The sequence below is a fragment of the Pleurodeles waltl genome, chromosome 2_2 (genome assembly GCF_031143425.1).
Source record: "Pleurodeles waltl isolate 20211129_DDA chromosome 2_2, aPleWal1.hap1.20221129, whole genome shotgun sequence".
Taxonomy (NCBI): Eukaryota; Metazoa; Chordata; class Amphibia; order Caudata; family Salamandridae; genus Pleurodeles; species Pleurodeles waltl.
The window spans coordinates 1,061,872,354-1,061,887,584 of NC_090439.1; the positions used below are offsets into that span (position 1 = coordinate 1,061,872,354).

The window sequence follows — 15,231 nt, forward strand, 5'->3', positions numbered from 1 at the left end:
CCAAGTGAGATTTAGCTATTTCTTGAAGGTGTCGGGGAAATGCTCTGTAAGCCTGTCTGACTTAGGACAATGCATGGATGATTGAACAATTTTTAGAGTGGGGTGCTGCCATTAATGTAATATCCCTAAAGTCATAGGCACTGTGAAAATTGCAAGCGTCATTCATAAAAACCTGTAGCACATACACCATGACCATTCAGCAAGAGAGTATTAAGGGTGTGGTATGTATCTGGTGGTGGATTTTGGAGCACTTGTGTGGTTGCACACTATGATTTACAGAAAGCACATTTTCTGTTGAAATGGCCACTAAATTTCCATTGCCCGACAGTTTTACTGATAAAACTAAATTGCACAAAAACGAAAATATGGTTTCAGTAAATGTTTGTCATTGTACATCACCAAGTAAAGTGTCTTGATTTGTTTTGGCCTATTAAAATCGTGGTTTCCATCACACTTCAGAATTACAAAAAAAGTGCTTCATATCAGCTTTTCTAATTATCGATATAACTTGGAATATGTGCATAGTTCATCCCTACATTTAAATGCTGCTGTGTGTAAGCAAAGAACTGACATGGTAGAATCGTTACTTTCGTTTTCTATTCTCCAACAAGACTATCACCTAGATCAGTGGTTCCAAACCTGCGGTCGAGGGAACCCTGGGGGTCCGCAAAGCGTCCTCATGGGGTCCGCGAGTGCTTAGAAAATTATTATTAACAGAATAGGTCCCTAGCTTTCAGAAATGACTCAGTGGGGGAACCCTCGGATTCTAATAATGATTCAGTGGGGGTTCCTGGATTCCAGTGATGATAAAGTGGGGGTCCTCAGAAGTCAAAAGGTTGGGAACCACTGACCTAGATCACTTTTACAAAATCCTCTCACTTTGCAGTCAGAAAAAGTATACTCCTGTTATCGAATAAGCAGCAACTTGTAACAAAACATAGCCTGTTATTTGACCTTTGGCTTTAAATTCTCCGCAAATGAGATAGCTAAAAATCGATACTTAAATGCAAATGTATTGTTCATTAACCTTCCAAACTTCCGCATGATTATTTCTTGGGGTGCTGCAGCACCCCTAGCACCCCTACATCCAGCTCTTATGGGGCAATGCATCATCAGCGTACATCAATATGTCATTGATACTTTAAAAGTAGGAAATACTTTGGTCTTTGAGCCCCCTTATTTATTCGGTTCTCAGTTGGTTTGCTTGTTTTGCCATTGCTACGATTCTCAAATGCCTTTAAAAAGCACCTTTTGACAAATACATTGTCAAAGCCCAATTAGCCTTCACAATTGCTTGTAACACAGCTGACCCGCCACGTCAGCACCCAGAGACGGCATCAGCTTTCCCATCTCTCATGCGCTCAAGTCCTTCTCTTTGATAGAACGTTATACCCTGCACAGATTTTACTTTTGTGCATCATTGTCTAAACACTGCTGCAAGAGGTAAACTAGCAAATCCCCCTTCTATATACTAAATTATACCGCACCACCGCCTGAAGAGGAAACAGAAGGGCGCTAGGACCACCTCAGATTACAACCCACAGAGATGATAAACACAAACCACATGCGTATCTTCCTTCAGAAGGGAAGCACTTGGTCCTGCTCCTCATTCCACATTTAGGGGTGCGATTAGCAAGGACTAAGAACCTTTGGTTTACGTCTGAATGGTCCTGAGGTTAACACCCTCAGTTTGAGACACAACAGCAGGAAACCTCACTGCTGTATTGGTAAAGTGCCCAATGCCTTCCTGTTTGCTAAGAGCTGCTTGGTGTTTAATCCTAGCAGTAAATTCACTCTGGTTTGCCTAATGTGCTCTGCAATCTCAGAAGCAATGTTTGTGTTGTATTTCTCTGTCCCCCAGATCACATCTGCTCTGCTGCACTTTGTTGAGAACTCTGAAAAGGTCAAAATAAATCGTATGACTTTGGATGCCTTAGTAATTCAAAACCACTTTTATTCTGTGTCCATCTTACTACTGTAGTCCTGGAGAAATATTTTTTATTATAGATATTTTGTTTTACCCATATGAGTAGGGGGACTTTGAAAATTAAAAATGTGCAAATGTGTAACTTTAGAGGTATCTTCTGGAAGAGATTTTGCAGGGATCTACAGAGGGGAGAAGATAGGGTTTTAGGGCAGCACAACAGAAATCTTGCAAAATGTTTAGGAGGACGTTGCTCGGGGGATTCTGATATTATTTCCAGACAGGAAGCTGTACACAGAGTGCAGCATTCCACTCAATGTTCAATGCCACATTTTAGATTTGATTTTGGCATCTTTCGGAAGCTAACGATGTTGATCTGTGAAGGAGGGATGAAGTATGACTTCTGAGCACTTAGGTTTAGCTGAACAGCCAAGTGTAACAAAGCCTTCCCCAGACCTATCTGTTATTTTGGCACATTTCATATTTATGACTGAATTGTCTCTATTCATAGATGACAGCAATGTAAGCCTGGAAGGTAGTTCTTCAATCTTGATTTCAATATTTAAGAGGCAATGTTTGCAGTTTGCCAATGTGGAGATAGGGAGATGAAGGATTTTACATGCAGATAAAAATTATGGAAATTTCAGCTGGAGAGAAAATTTCAAGCCATTACTGGGGTGAGAGAGGTTTGCATGAGAAAGTTCACCCAGCCTCATCGGGGATTTAGATATTCTTTTCGCTGCTCCAAGTCAGAGGATTCAGAGATCCCCGCGTGAAGCTTGGTTTTGATCACGCATTGATGAATGGTGATGCTGATGTTTAGTGCTATTTATTCAGTAGTTTCTTTCAACGGACGAGAATGATGAAACGGTGGACCAAGGAGTCCAGATGTGGCGGATAGAGAAGCTGATCAGAAATGCTTAGGCAGCACATTCTGCGTATGATCACGGAGCAAAAAGGAGAACTACTTCATGACTTCGCTACTGATCTCCGTGCATGAGAAAAGAGCGTAAATAATTGCCTCAGGGTAATTTCACTTAGAGGTCAAGACATCGCTCAAAACCATCATCAAAGACAAGGCAGGGATAGCATAATCCAGCCTCTTGAAAGTAGCTCGTGACAAAATGTATCTGAGCCTGAAACCAGATTTGCAAGATCTGAAGAGCTCATGTATTAGGGGGTGGGGTTGTGCTAAGGCAGTTGCAACAAGGGTTTGTCCAGAAAAGAAAAGTTTGATACAAGGAATAAGTATTTGTCAAGCATAAAGACATCAAGCTCAGTGGCCGCTGTCAAATGCTACATCTCCAATGACATATTTAAATGTTATTCTCAGAATAGAAAAGTTTATCAATGTTTATTTTGGGTCCAGAGGCCCTTACAAGCTAACAGAAAAGTGAAATCACATTTCAACTGTAATTACAAATTACATATACTAAAGGGCAACTAATAATATCACATTAGAGAATGCAAACAAATTGTCTTCTTTTTAGGTCGGGCAGTAGCCAGGACCTTTATATTTTATTAAAGCACTAATAAACCAACTTATAGGGCATTTTAGCCAGCCACTTTCATCTGTTGTTCTGTTATTGCATCATTCACATTTCCCTTCCACCCACCACAGCATAGATTATGGGACAATGGTCAGCCCACTTCAGCCATTGGCTAACATCGCTTTGAGTGATGGCATTATGCTCTTTCACAAAGAGCACATCCACACAAAGTAATTCCTTCAGTGCAGGGGAATAGTATGGCAATTTGCATTTTCAGATCAAAAACCTTTTTTTATGTTTTTAGCCAGTTATTTTGTAGATTGATTGAGGGCCCAGCAATTACCTCAACAATAATGTTTTGCAAAAAAAAAAAAAAAGGCAAAATCAAACAAGCATTGGCAAAACCAAAATGTTGCCTGCCAACTCCTTTTAAATTGTCGTCTCTTGTTTTCGTACCAGGCATGTGATCTTGTCATACACATGATATGCCAAATTTATTACACAGTATGTTAAGATTTTTGTAGTTCAAAACAACATTTCATTGTCTAAAAATTGAAGATAAATTCAATTCTTACTTGTTCCCCCTTTAGGCCTTCTTTCTGCACCTAAGGAACATAAAACAGTGCATAAATAATTATGTTATCCATTTAAATATCCCATAACTATATGAAGGGTGTTCTCTGATCAGCAGCATCTATTTCTAATTTTGCAAACATTCCAATTTTCAGCATACTCATTTGAATGTACTAGATTTGAAGAAAGGTTTTACAATTACAAGTCTAATCATATTCTGTATAAACGAAATACAAAGTGGACTCATTAAATCCTTACAACATCGCCCGGTTTGCCTGGAGGTCCAGCAACTCCTATTTCACCCTGAAAACGATACAAGAAAGAAATTAGAATGCAAAATGCTACGTCATAAGCAATGAAAACAAAACCAAGGAACATGAGGGGAGAAATGGGTTCTTTAGGAAGTGCAATGATAAATATTTAGAATCATGAACGATAAAGGATGCGATAGTGCCAACATTATTTGAATCAAATTAATTTAGAATGAAATTTAAATATCTAAATACAAATACTGTGATGCGAGCAAGGTGACCAAAGTATAAGTTTTAAAAAGATGGGACATATGGAATCAATCATATGGAACATTGAGATGTATACTTTTGCATGATGTCCATCAGAGCCGGATTATAAATGGGCCGTCACGTGCCCCCATAGAAACATACGTGTCATTACATTATTAGGAAGAGAAATAGAATAATTCTCTGAAGGAACATCCCAATGGCAATAGTATCTGTTTTTCCATCATCAAACACATAAAAGAGTCATCACCTCAGAGAATTTAAACTCAATATGTTGCACGATTGGTATGGAGTGTTCTATACGCGCGAATCCATGAGGTGCTAACGTAAGATTTCATTCTTGTGAAGTACATTGAGGACCCATTTTATTTGGGACAGTAACACGTCATTTACACAACTGAAATGACAACTGCTAACCACTTGCATATTTGCAATGTAAGAAATTTGTTATTCCTATCACAATGCACACAAATCACTCACATTTGCGTTAAAAAATGGCCACTACCCATTGGATCATCTACTTCGAACTCACTGGCTACTCATGCCTGGTACCCACAATGTAGGCTGCAGGCTGCATGGTCTGCTACTTCAAGATGTCCCACTAAGGGCGCATGCACTACCAGAAAATCAGCAGAGTAAATGAGCCAGGAGGATGCTGGGAGGATGGGTGGGGTGTAAACATTGTCTCAGCATTCAGCAAACTGGGATACATCAAGTTTTCAAGCCTTTTAGACATTATGCTGGTGTAATTTAAATCCTACCTCTTACTTGCTGGCTTCCTGACGTACAACCATGATCTAGTGTTTATAAAAGTTAGAATTCACTCATATATTTTCATTTAATTCTAGTTCATTTAGCAAAAAAAAGAACCTGTCAAGACGACGCCTGCTACTTTACACTCAGAAGACAGGGTTATTACATAAAAGTGAGTAATTGATTTACTGATTGAGCTAACATGCCTTAAACTTCCACCTACTAAGTTATGATAATTTACAAATCAGCTTCAAACCTAACCATTAAGATGTGGGCTATGCAGGGGTGGCTCCTCCTTTATGGTGGAGTAACGCCACCCCTCACAAGCAGCAACAGCTGCAAAACCTTTGCTATAAAACGATAATAAACAATATTTATTATCATTTTATAGTAAAAGAGGCGGAGTACTCTCCCTCAGTACGCATGTATGTTTGGCCGGCTGTCTCTGCCAGACAAACACACATGCGCACTGGGCTCTCTCCAACCCAGCAACGCAGGCACTGCTTTGGAGGGTTGGACACAGCAGGCAGAGACTTTCAGTCTGCCACGGAGTGCCCTGGCTGGACGCTTCATCCAATCCAATCCAGCCAGCAACATCCAAGCAGCATTAGGATTGGACTCGAAGAGGCTGGGAGCCTGAGCCTGCAGTCAAGGAGCGGATGGGAGCGGCACAAAAAGGTAAGTTTAAAAAAAAATCTTATTTATTTTTGTCTTGTTTCCTCCCCCTAGCCCCCCTGCCCCCCCACACACACACAGCACGCCACACCGCCCTGCCCCTTCTCCATCCCGCCAGCCACTCCTGGGGCTATGTTCTCTCTATTGTGGAGAAAAAGTACAGATTTATTTCGCTCATACAGCTCGTTCTCTTCTTACAAAACTTAGTTAATCAGAGATCTGGGGCATTGACATAAGTGATTTGTCTGCTTTTGTTAGGGGGTGAGAAATTCATGTAATTTGCTCTTACATAATTATGTTAAATTTCAGCAGAATTACACACAATTATGCAAAATTCAAATGCATTTTATCAGTTTTTGACAGAATGCATCTTGTGCATAAAAAATCGTATGTGCTAACACAATAGTGCAAAAAGTTACAGAAGCACCGCGAACAACAGTGGCTTGTGTTCTGTTGTACCCATGCGTTCATTATAAAATGGTGCAAATATTTACTGCAAATGGCACGTAATTATGCAAAGTGGTGTAATTCTGAGTAACAAACAAAATGGGAAATTCCCAAAATTACGAGAATGACTGCAATTATTCAGATATCCCACAAGCCTACATTTTGCCCTTTGGGATTCCGTTTGAAACCTTCTAACTCACCTTATCTCCTTTAGGCCCGACAGCACCCGGGAGTCCAGTGCTCCCCTTTAGTCCCTGCAAATACACAAAGACATCATTTTAGCGAGTGGTAATAATTGCTGGTACAACAGAAAGTAGCCTATATTTGATTGGAACTACCTAAAAGAGCTTTATTTTACTGGCACACTTCTGATATAGGAACAGAAACATCTGAGTGCTTAAAGGAACATCGCATATACAACCATAGAAACAATGATAATACAAAATAGAATCAGTGTTTCAGAATCTACTTTCTTTCTGGGGTCTCCATATGGTGACTCCATTATTTACCCTGTATATTCTCTCAAGTTGCTATGATCACAAGTTTACTGCTTCCTTCAAGCCCAGCCTAAAGCTCTTGATATCTTCCTATATTTGCAGCCAGTCATTAATTTATGCTGATTTACTGTCCTTGCTAAAGCAGTGGTCCAGCGGTAGCCTGGCAGCAGACAAATTGTTTCTTTATTCTAGCACCTATGGAAGTACCTATTAGAGGACATATCCAAACAATGTTGTTTCTTTCTACAGAATCTTCAGATGGAATGCTATGTAAAACAAAACCTCCTCTCTGTTCTCAACACCCTGCATGAACAACTCACCTCCCCCTTTCTTTAGAGTGATCCTATCCTTCCATTCCATTCCTTCCATGCCGCCTCCTTCTGAGCACATTCTACTTTAGATCAAATGCGCATTTGCCTCCATCTTCTCCTTCTTCATTATTGTATTTCTGCCAGTTGTCCTCATTTCATTGCAAATTTTCAAAATCACAACCTCTTCTCCTCTAAACTGTGTTTTTTTGAGTTTACAATGTTACATTGTTACTGAACTTTTCACCCAACTAGAATGTTACTTTAACCTTTGTTTTTTTTTTCAGGAAAATTTTAGTTTTTTTTTTAACGTAAAGTAATATTTTGTTACCATGCGTAAAACCAACCCTCCTTCATGGCCAGGCACTGTTAACGTCATGCTGTGAGGCAACCGACCCAGAAGCAGCCAACCCCATGCTGCAAATGACCTTTCATTGTGGGCAGAGTGGGGGTGGCTGCAGGGAGCCACCTAGAGACAGCCAATCCCACGCCGCACAAGGCCTGTGGTTGTGTATGGGGTTGTCCTCAGGGCCAGGCTTGCAGTCTAGTATTGCGGCTAACTCCCTGCTGTCAGCCAGCTCTTTGGCCATGTGCAGCAGGGATGTAGCCACAGTACTTGGTGTGCCACAAGGCCCTGGGGCCAAGCCCCCCCAAACAGGCTGCCAACCCCAGCCTTTGGGTTTCATTATGCAGGTGGTGGCCTTCAGGCCACGGAATGCTATTCCTAAGGGCTAAAACATATAAATATTAAGGGGAGGGGGCATGCAGCCTCCCAACCTGAGCCTTAATTGGTCCCAGGGACCCTATCACTCAGAGCCAAGTTTCAATAAAAAGTTGAGGGTGTCATGTGCCCCCTCCCCAAGCCTTATTAGGCCCTGGGGACCCCATCTCCTAGGGCCACATTATATTATAAAGGAGAGGGGGGGCACATGGCTCCCATCCCTAGCCTATTTTGGCCCTGATAGCCAATCACCAGGGCCAAATACAATGAATAGGAAAGGATGTGTGTGACCACCCCTCCATGAGCCTTCTTTGACCCCAGGGACCCATCTGCTGGGATGAAATTCTTAGAGAAGGGTGGCATACAGTCCCCTCCCCAAGCATAAGTGGCACCTGGGACCCTATCCCCTGGGGCCAATACAATAAAAAGGGAAGCAGGGCCACATTTTATTTAAAAGGAGAGTGTCATGCAGACCCCCTCTCCAAGCTTCATTAGGCCCCTGGCCCCTAACCCCAGAGCTAAATAATTAATAAAGGAACAGGGGCTCACGGTCCCCCTCCCTTTGTCTATTTGGGCCCGAGGACCCCAGCCCCCAGGTTCTGCAAAAATTAGAGCTGGGTGCCCACTGACACCCACTGACACACACCTTGTGAGCAGTGGGGGGAGGCCCTGGGCCCCCACAGCCCTAGCCGGCTCCCCACATGGTGGGAGCAGCAGTCTGTGGTAGGAGTAATATTGATTAAAAGCAAAAGTGTGATCCAAGTCTGCGGAAGAATGTTAAACCTCCCACCGGCTGGCAGCAGACTTAGGGCTTGATTTAGGTCTGGCTTGGGAGGAGGGCCATGCAACGTCCTCCCCTTAATTAAAGAATGTGGCATTTTTTTTTTTTTTGTCATGATCCTACTGGACTCCTGCCTGATTGCAAAAATTTACAATTGTTTGTGTATTTTGCCCTCAGGGGACCCTCTAGGTTCCCCACACCGGGTATAGCGGGGCAAGGTTTCGCTACTATGCCCCCCGTATGTTATTTTATTTTTATAAACATCAGGACAGGGGACTAAGGTCCTAATTTATTTCTTGGTGGAGGGAATACTCCATTACAAACGTGACGGATATCCCGTTCACCTTATTACAATCTCCACGGGATATCATGGAATCGTAATAAGGCGGACAAGTTATCCGACATATTTGTGATATAGTTGTCCCCTCTGCCAAGAACTAAATCAGGCATTATGTCCCTGAGTCCTGTAAGGGATGCCTGCAGCATTTTTCTCATGTTGTTGTCAGCCAATCCGAGACTTTGCTCCTGCGGGAGTCTGACTCCTGCAGGAGAAAATTGGTCCAAAGTAAAAAAAAAAAAAAAGCTCCCTGGGCCAATCAGAATGCACTGTTTTTAAACTGATGCTCCTCAGAGACTGTTGAGAGACTAACTACTGAATGGATTTACACCAAGATCTATCTTCCAGCCACATTTGATGTAATTCTGTGCAGAATCTTTTGTGGTAGTGCTTCCTAAAGAAATCTATGATAAACACATGGGGATTTTGTGTTTTGGGCCCCCTTCCCTTTTCTTGCCCTCTGCTACAGAGATCACTCCCAAACTTTCCATGGCCAAAAGAGGCAAAAGAAGGCACTTTTTTGGGAAGTTTTTTGAAGATTCATCAGATGAAGCCAAATGGTACAAAAGTTATTGTCAACACAAACAACACATTTTCTATGGAATATAATCCAGTCGCAATTGCAACTGGGTAGTTATAGTCAGGCCCACGTAGTCATAGGAGATTAACTTTTTAGCTTGCTAATAACTTTAATGCTATTTGACGAATCTTCATGATTTTTTCCAAACAATTCTCATCCACGTCAGCTCTTTCCTGGAAAGTTTCAGGGTGATCCATCAACAACAAAGGGGTCATATAATAAATTGTGCCACAGAGGCACAATAGACGTGTGACAGCTTTGTACACTCCGGGGCACAATGATATTTTAGAAGGGGTTGCAGATGCTTGTGGAGTGACTTCTCTCATACTGACAGCACTGGTGTACATGCAGCACCAGCGCTTTCATGAAAGGGCCTTCCCTCATTTGCATGGGTGTGTGGCCTCTGCGCCGCGTTACAGGTGTGGACGCAGGGTTAATAGGCCCATAGGAAGTACATTCACGGTGCACCACAAAGAGGTGGCGCACTGTCAGTACACCTCTGGAAAGCATCTCTCTGGAGGGGAGAAAGAGAGTCCTGTGGACTCCTCTAGACATCCTCCTACAGGCGGGTGCAGTCACCCACAGCACCCATCTGCAAGGAGACTTCTGTCTCCTCTGTAAAGTGCAGACAGGTGGTGCTTGCACTGCGATACATGCAGCAGCTGATTAATGCAGCCGCTCTGTATTTTACTGAATGCACTGCCCTCAGGGCTACCCCGAGGGCAGCTCATTCACTGTAATCAGGTGCACTGTTCATGTTTGCACCTGACATGCCTATTTAAAAGTGTGCAGTAGGGCAAACATGAACAGTGTGCCCAATACATAATATAGTCCCTGGTCGCTGAATTTCAAAATGTGAAACCCAATTACCTCAAATCAATACTGGCTTCCTTGCTTGTATAAATTGTGTGATCCCAGGCAAACATTTGATTTCACATAACCACCTTTTTCTTCATTTTCACATACAAGAGCCCTTTTAAATACTTAAGTTCAGGCTGTGTTTCATTTAATAGACTATGATGTTGCTGCATCAACATTAAGAATCTAGGCCACTTTTAGGGCTTACGTGACTACTGACTTGTTTCTCAGATCACTAATGATTGTAGGTGGAGGGCTACATTCATTTTTTTAAACTATTCTTTAAATAATATCTGTCTATGCAGTGATATGAAAAACTTATGAATGCTTTTCTGATCTTTGAATAGACTGTATCATATTTATACATTATGATTGTTGCACAATATACGTGTCGAACATTTTCATGGCCTTGCTATTGCATGGACTCATAAAGCCAAGCCAGACCCTTAACTTGGCTCTGGCCTAGCTCACCCTATTAATGTGATGGAGCTCCCACTTTGCAATTGGGGCTTTGTAAAAGAGGCTGTCAGTCCCTTGCAAAAATTATTTGTAAAGGGTGAGGACTGGAAACATAGAGCCCTGCCTACATGCACTGATTTGAGAACTGTACCATTAAGGTTTCCCGTAGCAGAGACGCAGAAGAGTGCGTGCAGTGAAAACACATTTAAAATAAGTGATCCCAGTGCAGGACCTCCCCAACATTGTGTGTGACTGTAATCACGAATTCCCAGGGAGAACTACCAGGCCCAAGTGGGACAGGTAGGGGTGCAGCATTTGGGGGATGGGGTGATACCCCCAAATTCATTTCTCTAAGAGCTTTTAACTTGTTCATTTTTTGGAGCAGAAACTTAAATATATATATAGAGACTAGTTTTCCAACAAAAAGAGTACATTTACGCACATAGAAATACTCCTTGAATGGATGCAAATGTACTACTTTTTAGAATTCACAAACATTGGCCGTAGCAGGGTTGGAAAGCTGCATGAATCTCAGGTTTCAATATATATTATTTGTAATCAAACCCCCAAAATGCTTACAAATAGCCTAACCAGAGGCAACCACTTAGGGAAGTATTCCAACCCATCGTTTTATGCCCATTGTGCCACTTTAGACAGAGACCTGCCTAATACAAATCACTAGAAATCAGTGCTGACCTTGTACTTCCTGACCTTGTTCCTTGTGGAAAGCCTGGCCATTTTATATCTACACCTTGCAGCCCACTGCTTCGTTAGTTGGGAAATTTGATATTCACACACCCCAAATCTCACTGACTAAGCCACGCTCCTGATGATAAGTAAAATAACAGGACTAACGATTTCTGATATAACTTTGGAAAAATGTATAGATTCTGTATTTCGTTTTTGTCTTTTTTTAAATGTTGAGCCAGTCTGTTCCGGGTGACCACAATTTGCCCGAGGAACGTCATTGGAAGACCAGTTTCTGCAAGACTGATAGCTAGGTCTCAGTCACGTCGGGGAGGCAGGCATCATACAGAGCGACAGGCTAAACTGAAAGACAATTAGAATGCCTCTCACCAGCCTAGAACTGCTAATTACTATTCAACACATTGCAGTGTTTTATTGCAGGAATTTCGCAATTACTTCTTTAAAAATGATAAATGCCCCTAAAACGTGTCCATTAACAATCGTTAACGTGGCATAATTTGTATTCACTCGACCCTCCTCATCAGCTCATTTTGTAAAGGCCATATGTCTTTTACTCAGCGAGTGAAAACTGGAGATACATGAAATACACTGTTAATCACATTCTGCTAGGACAGACAAACAACGTGCGCGAGATGAAGATGAATGGCGCCGCCGCAGCGTGAGAGCAATGTAAAATGGGAGGTGACGCATATAGACGAGGATGGTTCTTAATTGCATCAGATGACTGTGTTAGTCATTTCAAGTGTTAAAAGATGTAAGAAACAAAAGAAAGACCGCACCTGAAGTTTGGAATCGGCATGTAGGTCAGGTCAAGAGTGCTTGTAGGTATTGCAAACTACAGTAAATATTTAATAATCATATGGGTTTAATTACTCTGCGGGTAAACTCAATTCATTTTTAAGGGCATTTTGTAGTGCCAATGCATTTTACTCCCACAACCATTGCACAGCATAAGGAGGTATGAAATGTGACAATTTTGGGGGCACTAGGTGCTTCTCTAGGTTGGTTTTGTCAAGTCAGTGAAGGCAGAGTTGATTGGTTCTGGATGTTAAGCAGAACTGGTTCACCCTGGTTCACCCTAGTTCACCCTAGTTCACCCTGGTTACGTGGCACAGTAGAGAGTCTGGGGCCTCATTACGAGGTTGTTGGGTAGAAAAGGCTGCCCACCAAAGTCCTGTGTTCAGGAGATTGCCAGTGCATTCTCCTTCCCGCTGGCCCAATAATGAGTTTCCCACTGGGTCAGCGGGCAGAAACACAGTTTCCACCCACTGGGTCAGCGGGAAAGGCACAACAACATTGACGCCAGCTCGTAATACGACTGGCAGCAATGCTGTTGTGCGTCGGGTTCACCAGCACCCGTCGTGCAAATCACTGTCTGATTTGCACAACGGGTCTGGGCAGGGGGGCCCCAGCTCTGCCCAGCACCCCGTCTCCACCAGCATTTACATGGCAGTGCAACCGCCATGTAAATGCCTGCGGAGAGAGGGGTCGTAATCCCCAGGGCAGCTCTGTTTACAGCGATACCCTGATGGATTGAGACCAGCGGACCCGCCAGGCCCACGGAAACGTGGCAGTGCTGGCGGTCTGACCGTGGCACATTCGCCACAGTCGTAATGCTGGGTTACACCGCCGCTTTGGCTGGCAGTCTGAAGATCGCCAGCCTCGTAATGAGATCAGATAAACCCAGTGCACTTTTTTGACGGGTGTGAAAAAAAAGGCTATTGGTATCAGACCTTTGAAGGACATCTATGTTCAACAGTAGGGTCTGACCACTGAGACGTTAGTCCTGCTCTGGCATTAATGCTGCAACAACTCTGTGAAAAACTGTGTTAATGAAACCAGAGAATGAGGCACCCCACTAGGAACTAAGGCCCTCATTATGACTTTGGAGGTCTCTGAGCGAGACCGCCAAAGCCATGGGTACCAGAAGACTGCCATGTTGGCAGTCTTCCGCCGCCATAATATGGTTACTGACAGATTTCTGCCACATGTAGGACAGATATCCAGCACTAGCCATGTTGGCGGGCAGTGGCGCCTGGGGGTGCTACCACCTGCACCGCCCTGCCAGTATGATGCTGCCAGCCATATTATGATCATTAAGACGGCCTGGTGGTGTCCTGTTGGCAGGCACTTCCAGTGGTAGCAGCACCCCTTCCCATTCCCTGCCGGACGACCTCCTTGTGGACAAGGTAAGTCGGGCGTCCGACAGGGGAGTGTAGTGGGAGGGTGGGAGGTACTGTGTGTGGGTGTGTGGTGTCTGCGTTTGCGTATGAATGTGTGTTTGTGCGTGTGGGAATGTGTTAGTGTTGTGATGTATGCGTGGTTGTATGCTTGTAAGTGAATGCATGTATGAATGTTGTAGTGAGTGCATGTCTGCTTGTCAGTGTGTATGCATGTGAGTATTCGAGTTTGGATGTGTGAGTGAATGCGTGTGGGTATGCGTGTCTGCTTGTCAGTGTGTATGCGTTTGTGTATGCATGTTTGGATGTATGAGTGTATGTGTGTCAGTACATGTGTTTGGATGTGTGAGTGAATGCATGTGATTATGCGTGTTCGGATGTGTAAGTGAATATGTGTCTGGAAGTGTGGGTGAATGGGTGTATGCGTGGTGCGTGTGGGTGTCTGTGTGCATGTATGTGGGGTGGGGGTGTCATGCAAATAGGGGGGTGGGGCATCATGTAAGTAGGGGGCACTGTGACTGTACGGGGTGTGGGCGCTGTGACTGTAGGGGTGTGGGGTGCTGTGACTGTAGGAGGGTTGGGCGTGCTATGACTGTAGAGGGGTCAGGTGTTTACTGGTGTGGTGGGGGAGCCGTCTACTAGTGACAGGGAAGGAATTCCCAGTTACCAGTTGCCCTACCGCCATGGTTTTCGTGGCGGTGCTACCACTGCGGAACCCATGGCAGTGGGCCAGCTCATGATACTGCCAGTGGTCCTCTGTGGGCCGTCGGAAATGCACTTCTCTGCCAAGCCTCCACACTCATAATGTGGCGGTTTTCACCGCCAGCCTGTTGGCAGTGATACCACCACATTAACCCTGGCAGTTGGAAGACGGCCAGGGTCATAATGAGGGCCTATACATTTTAAACACTTAGGGGCAAGGGCATCAATTAGAACTTAATTTCACGCACAGATGTGCTAGGTCATCTTCTATTTACATTAATGTAGCATTATAGTCCACTCTAATGTGCTATAACAGCTGTTAAAGGCATGAACCAGAGTTACAGCCTTAAGGGTGGTGGTCTTTAGCAACAGGTAGGTCCTGTGGAAGAAGGGGTATAATGCTGATAAAGCATTGCACCACTTTGGGGGGGTGGGGGCTAGAGTGGTCCCAGTTAAAAGTGAGAAAGAGAAAGTCAAACCTTGAAATGTTGGAGCAGACGTTCAGTGCCGCCCACTGTTGGCACTGCGTCACTCCACTCTCTCCAACACAGCTCCCAACATTCTAACATTCTAATATTATGATATGTATTTACATTTCTGCAGAGCTGTGATTTTCTCTCTGGTGACACGTACAAATGTTCAAGAAGAAAGGAAGTGTCTTTAATTCATGACAAATATAACTTATAAACATTTCACAACCGTTAATGTATTAATCTATAT

General features: G+C 43.5%; 1 protein-coding gene across 1 annotated transcript in view; it reads right to left on the bottom strand.

Moving 5' to 3' along the window:
- The window catches only part of COL22A1 (collagen type XXII alpha 1 chain), a 900,581-nt gene that overhangs the window by 351,189 nt on the left and 534,161 nt on the right, over positions 1-15,231 (bottom strand). Inside the window, exons 19-21 of the mRNA XM_069220797.1 lie at positions 6,581-6,634; positions 4,246-4,290; positions 3,990-4,019 (exon numbers count right to left, since the gene is read on the bottom strand). Of these exons, the coding sequence (XP_069076898.1) occupies positions 3,990-4,019; positions 4,246-4,290; positions 6,581-6,634 (129 nt within the window). The remainder of the gene's footprint in view (positions 1-3,989; positions 4,020-4,245; positions 4,291-6,580; positions 6,635-15,231) is intronic.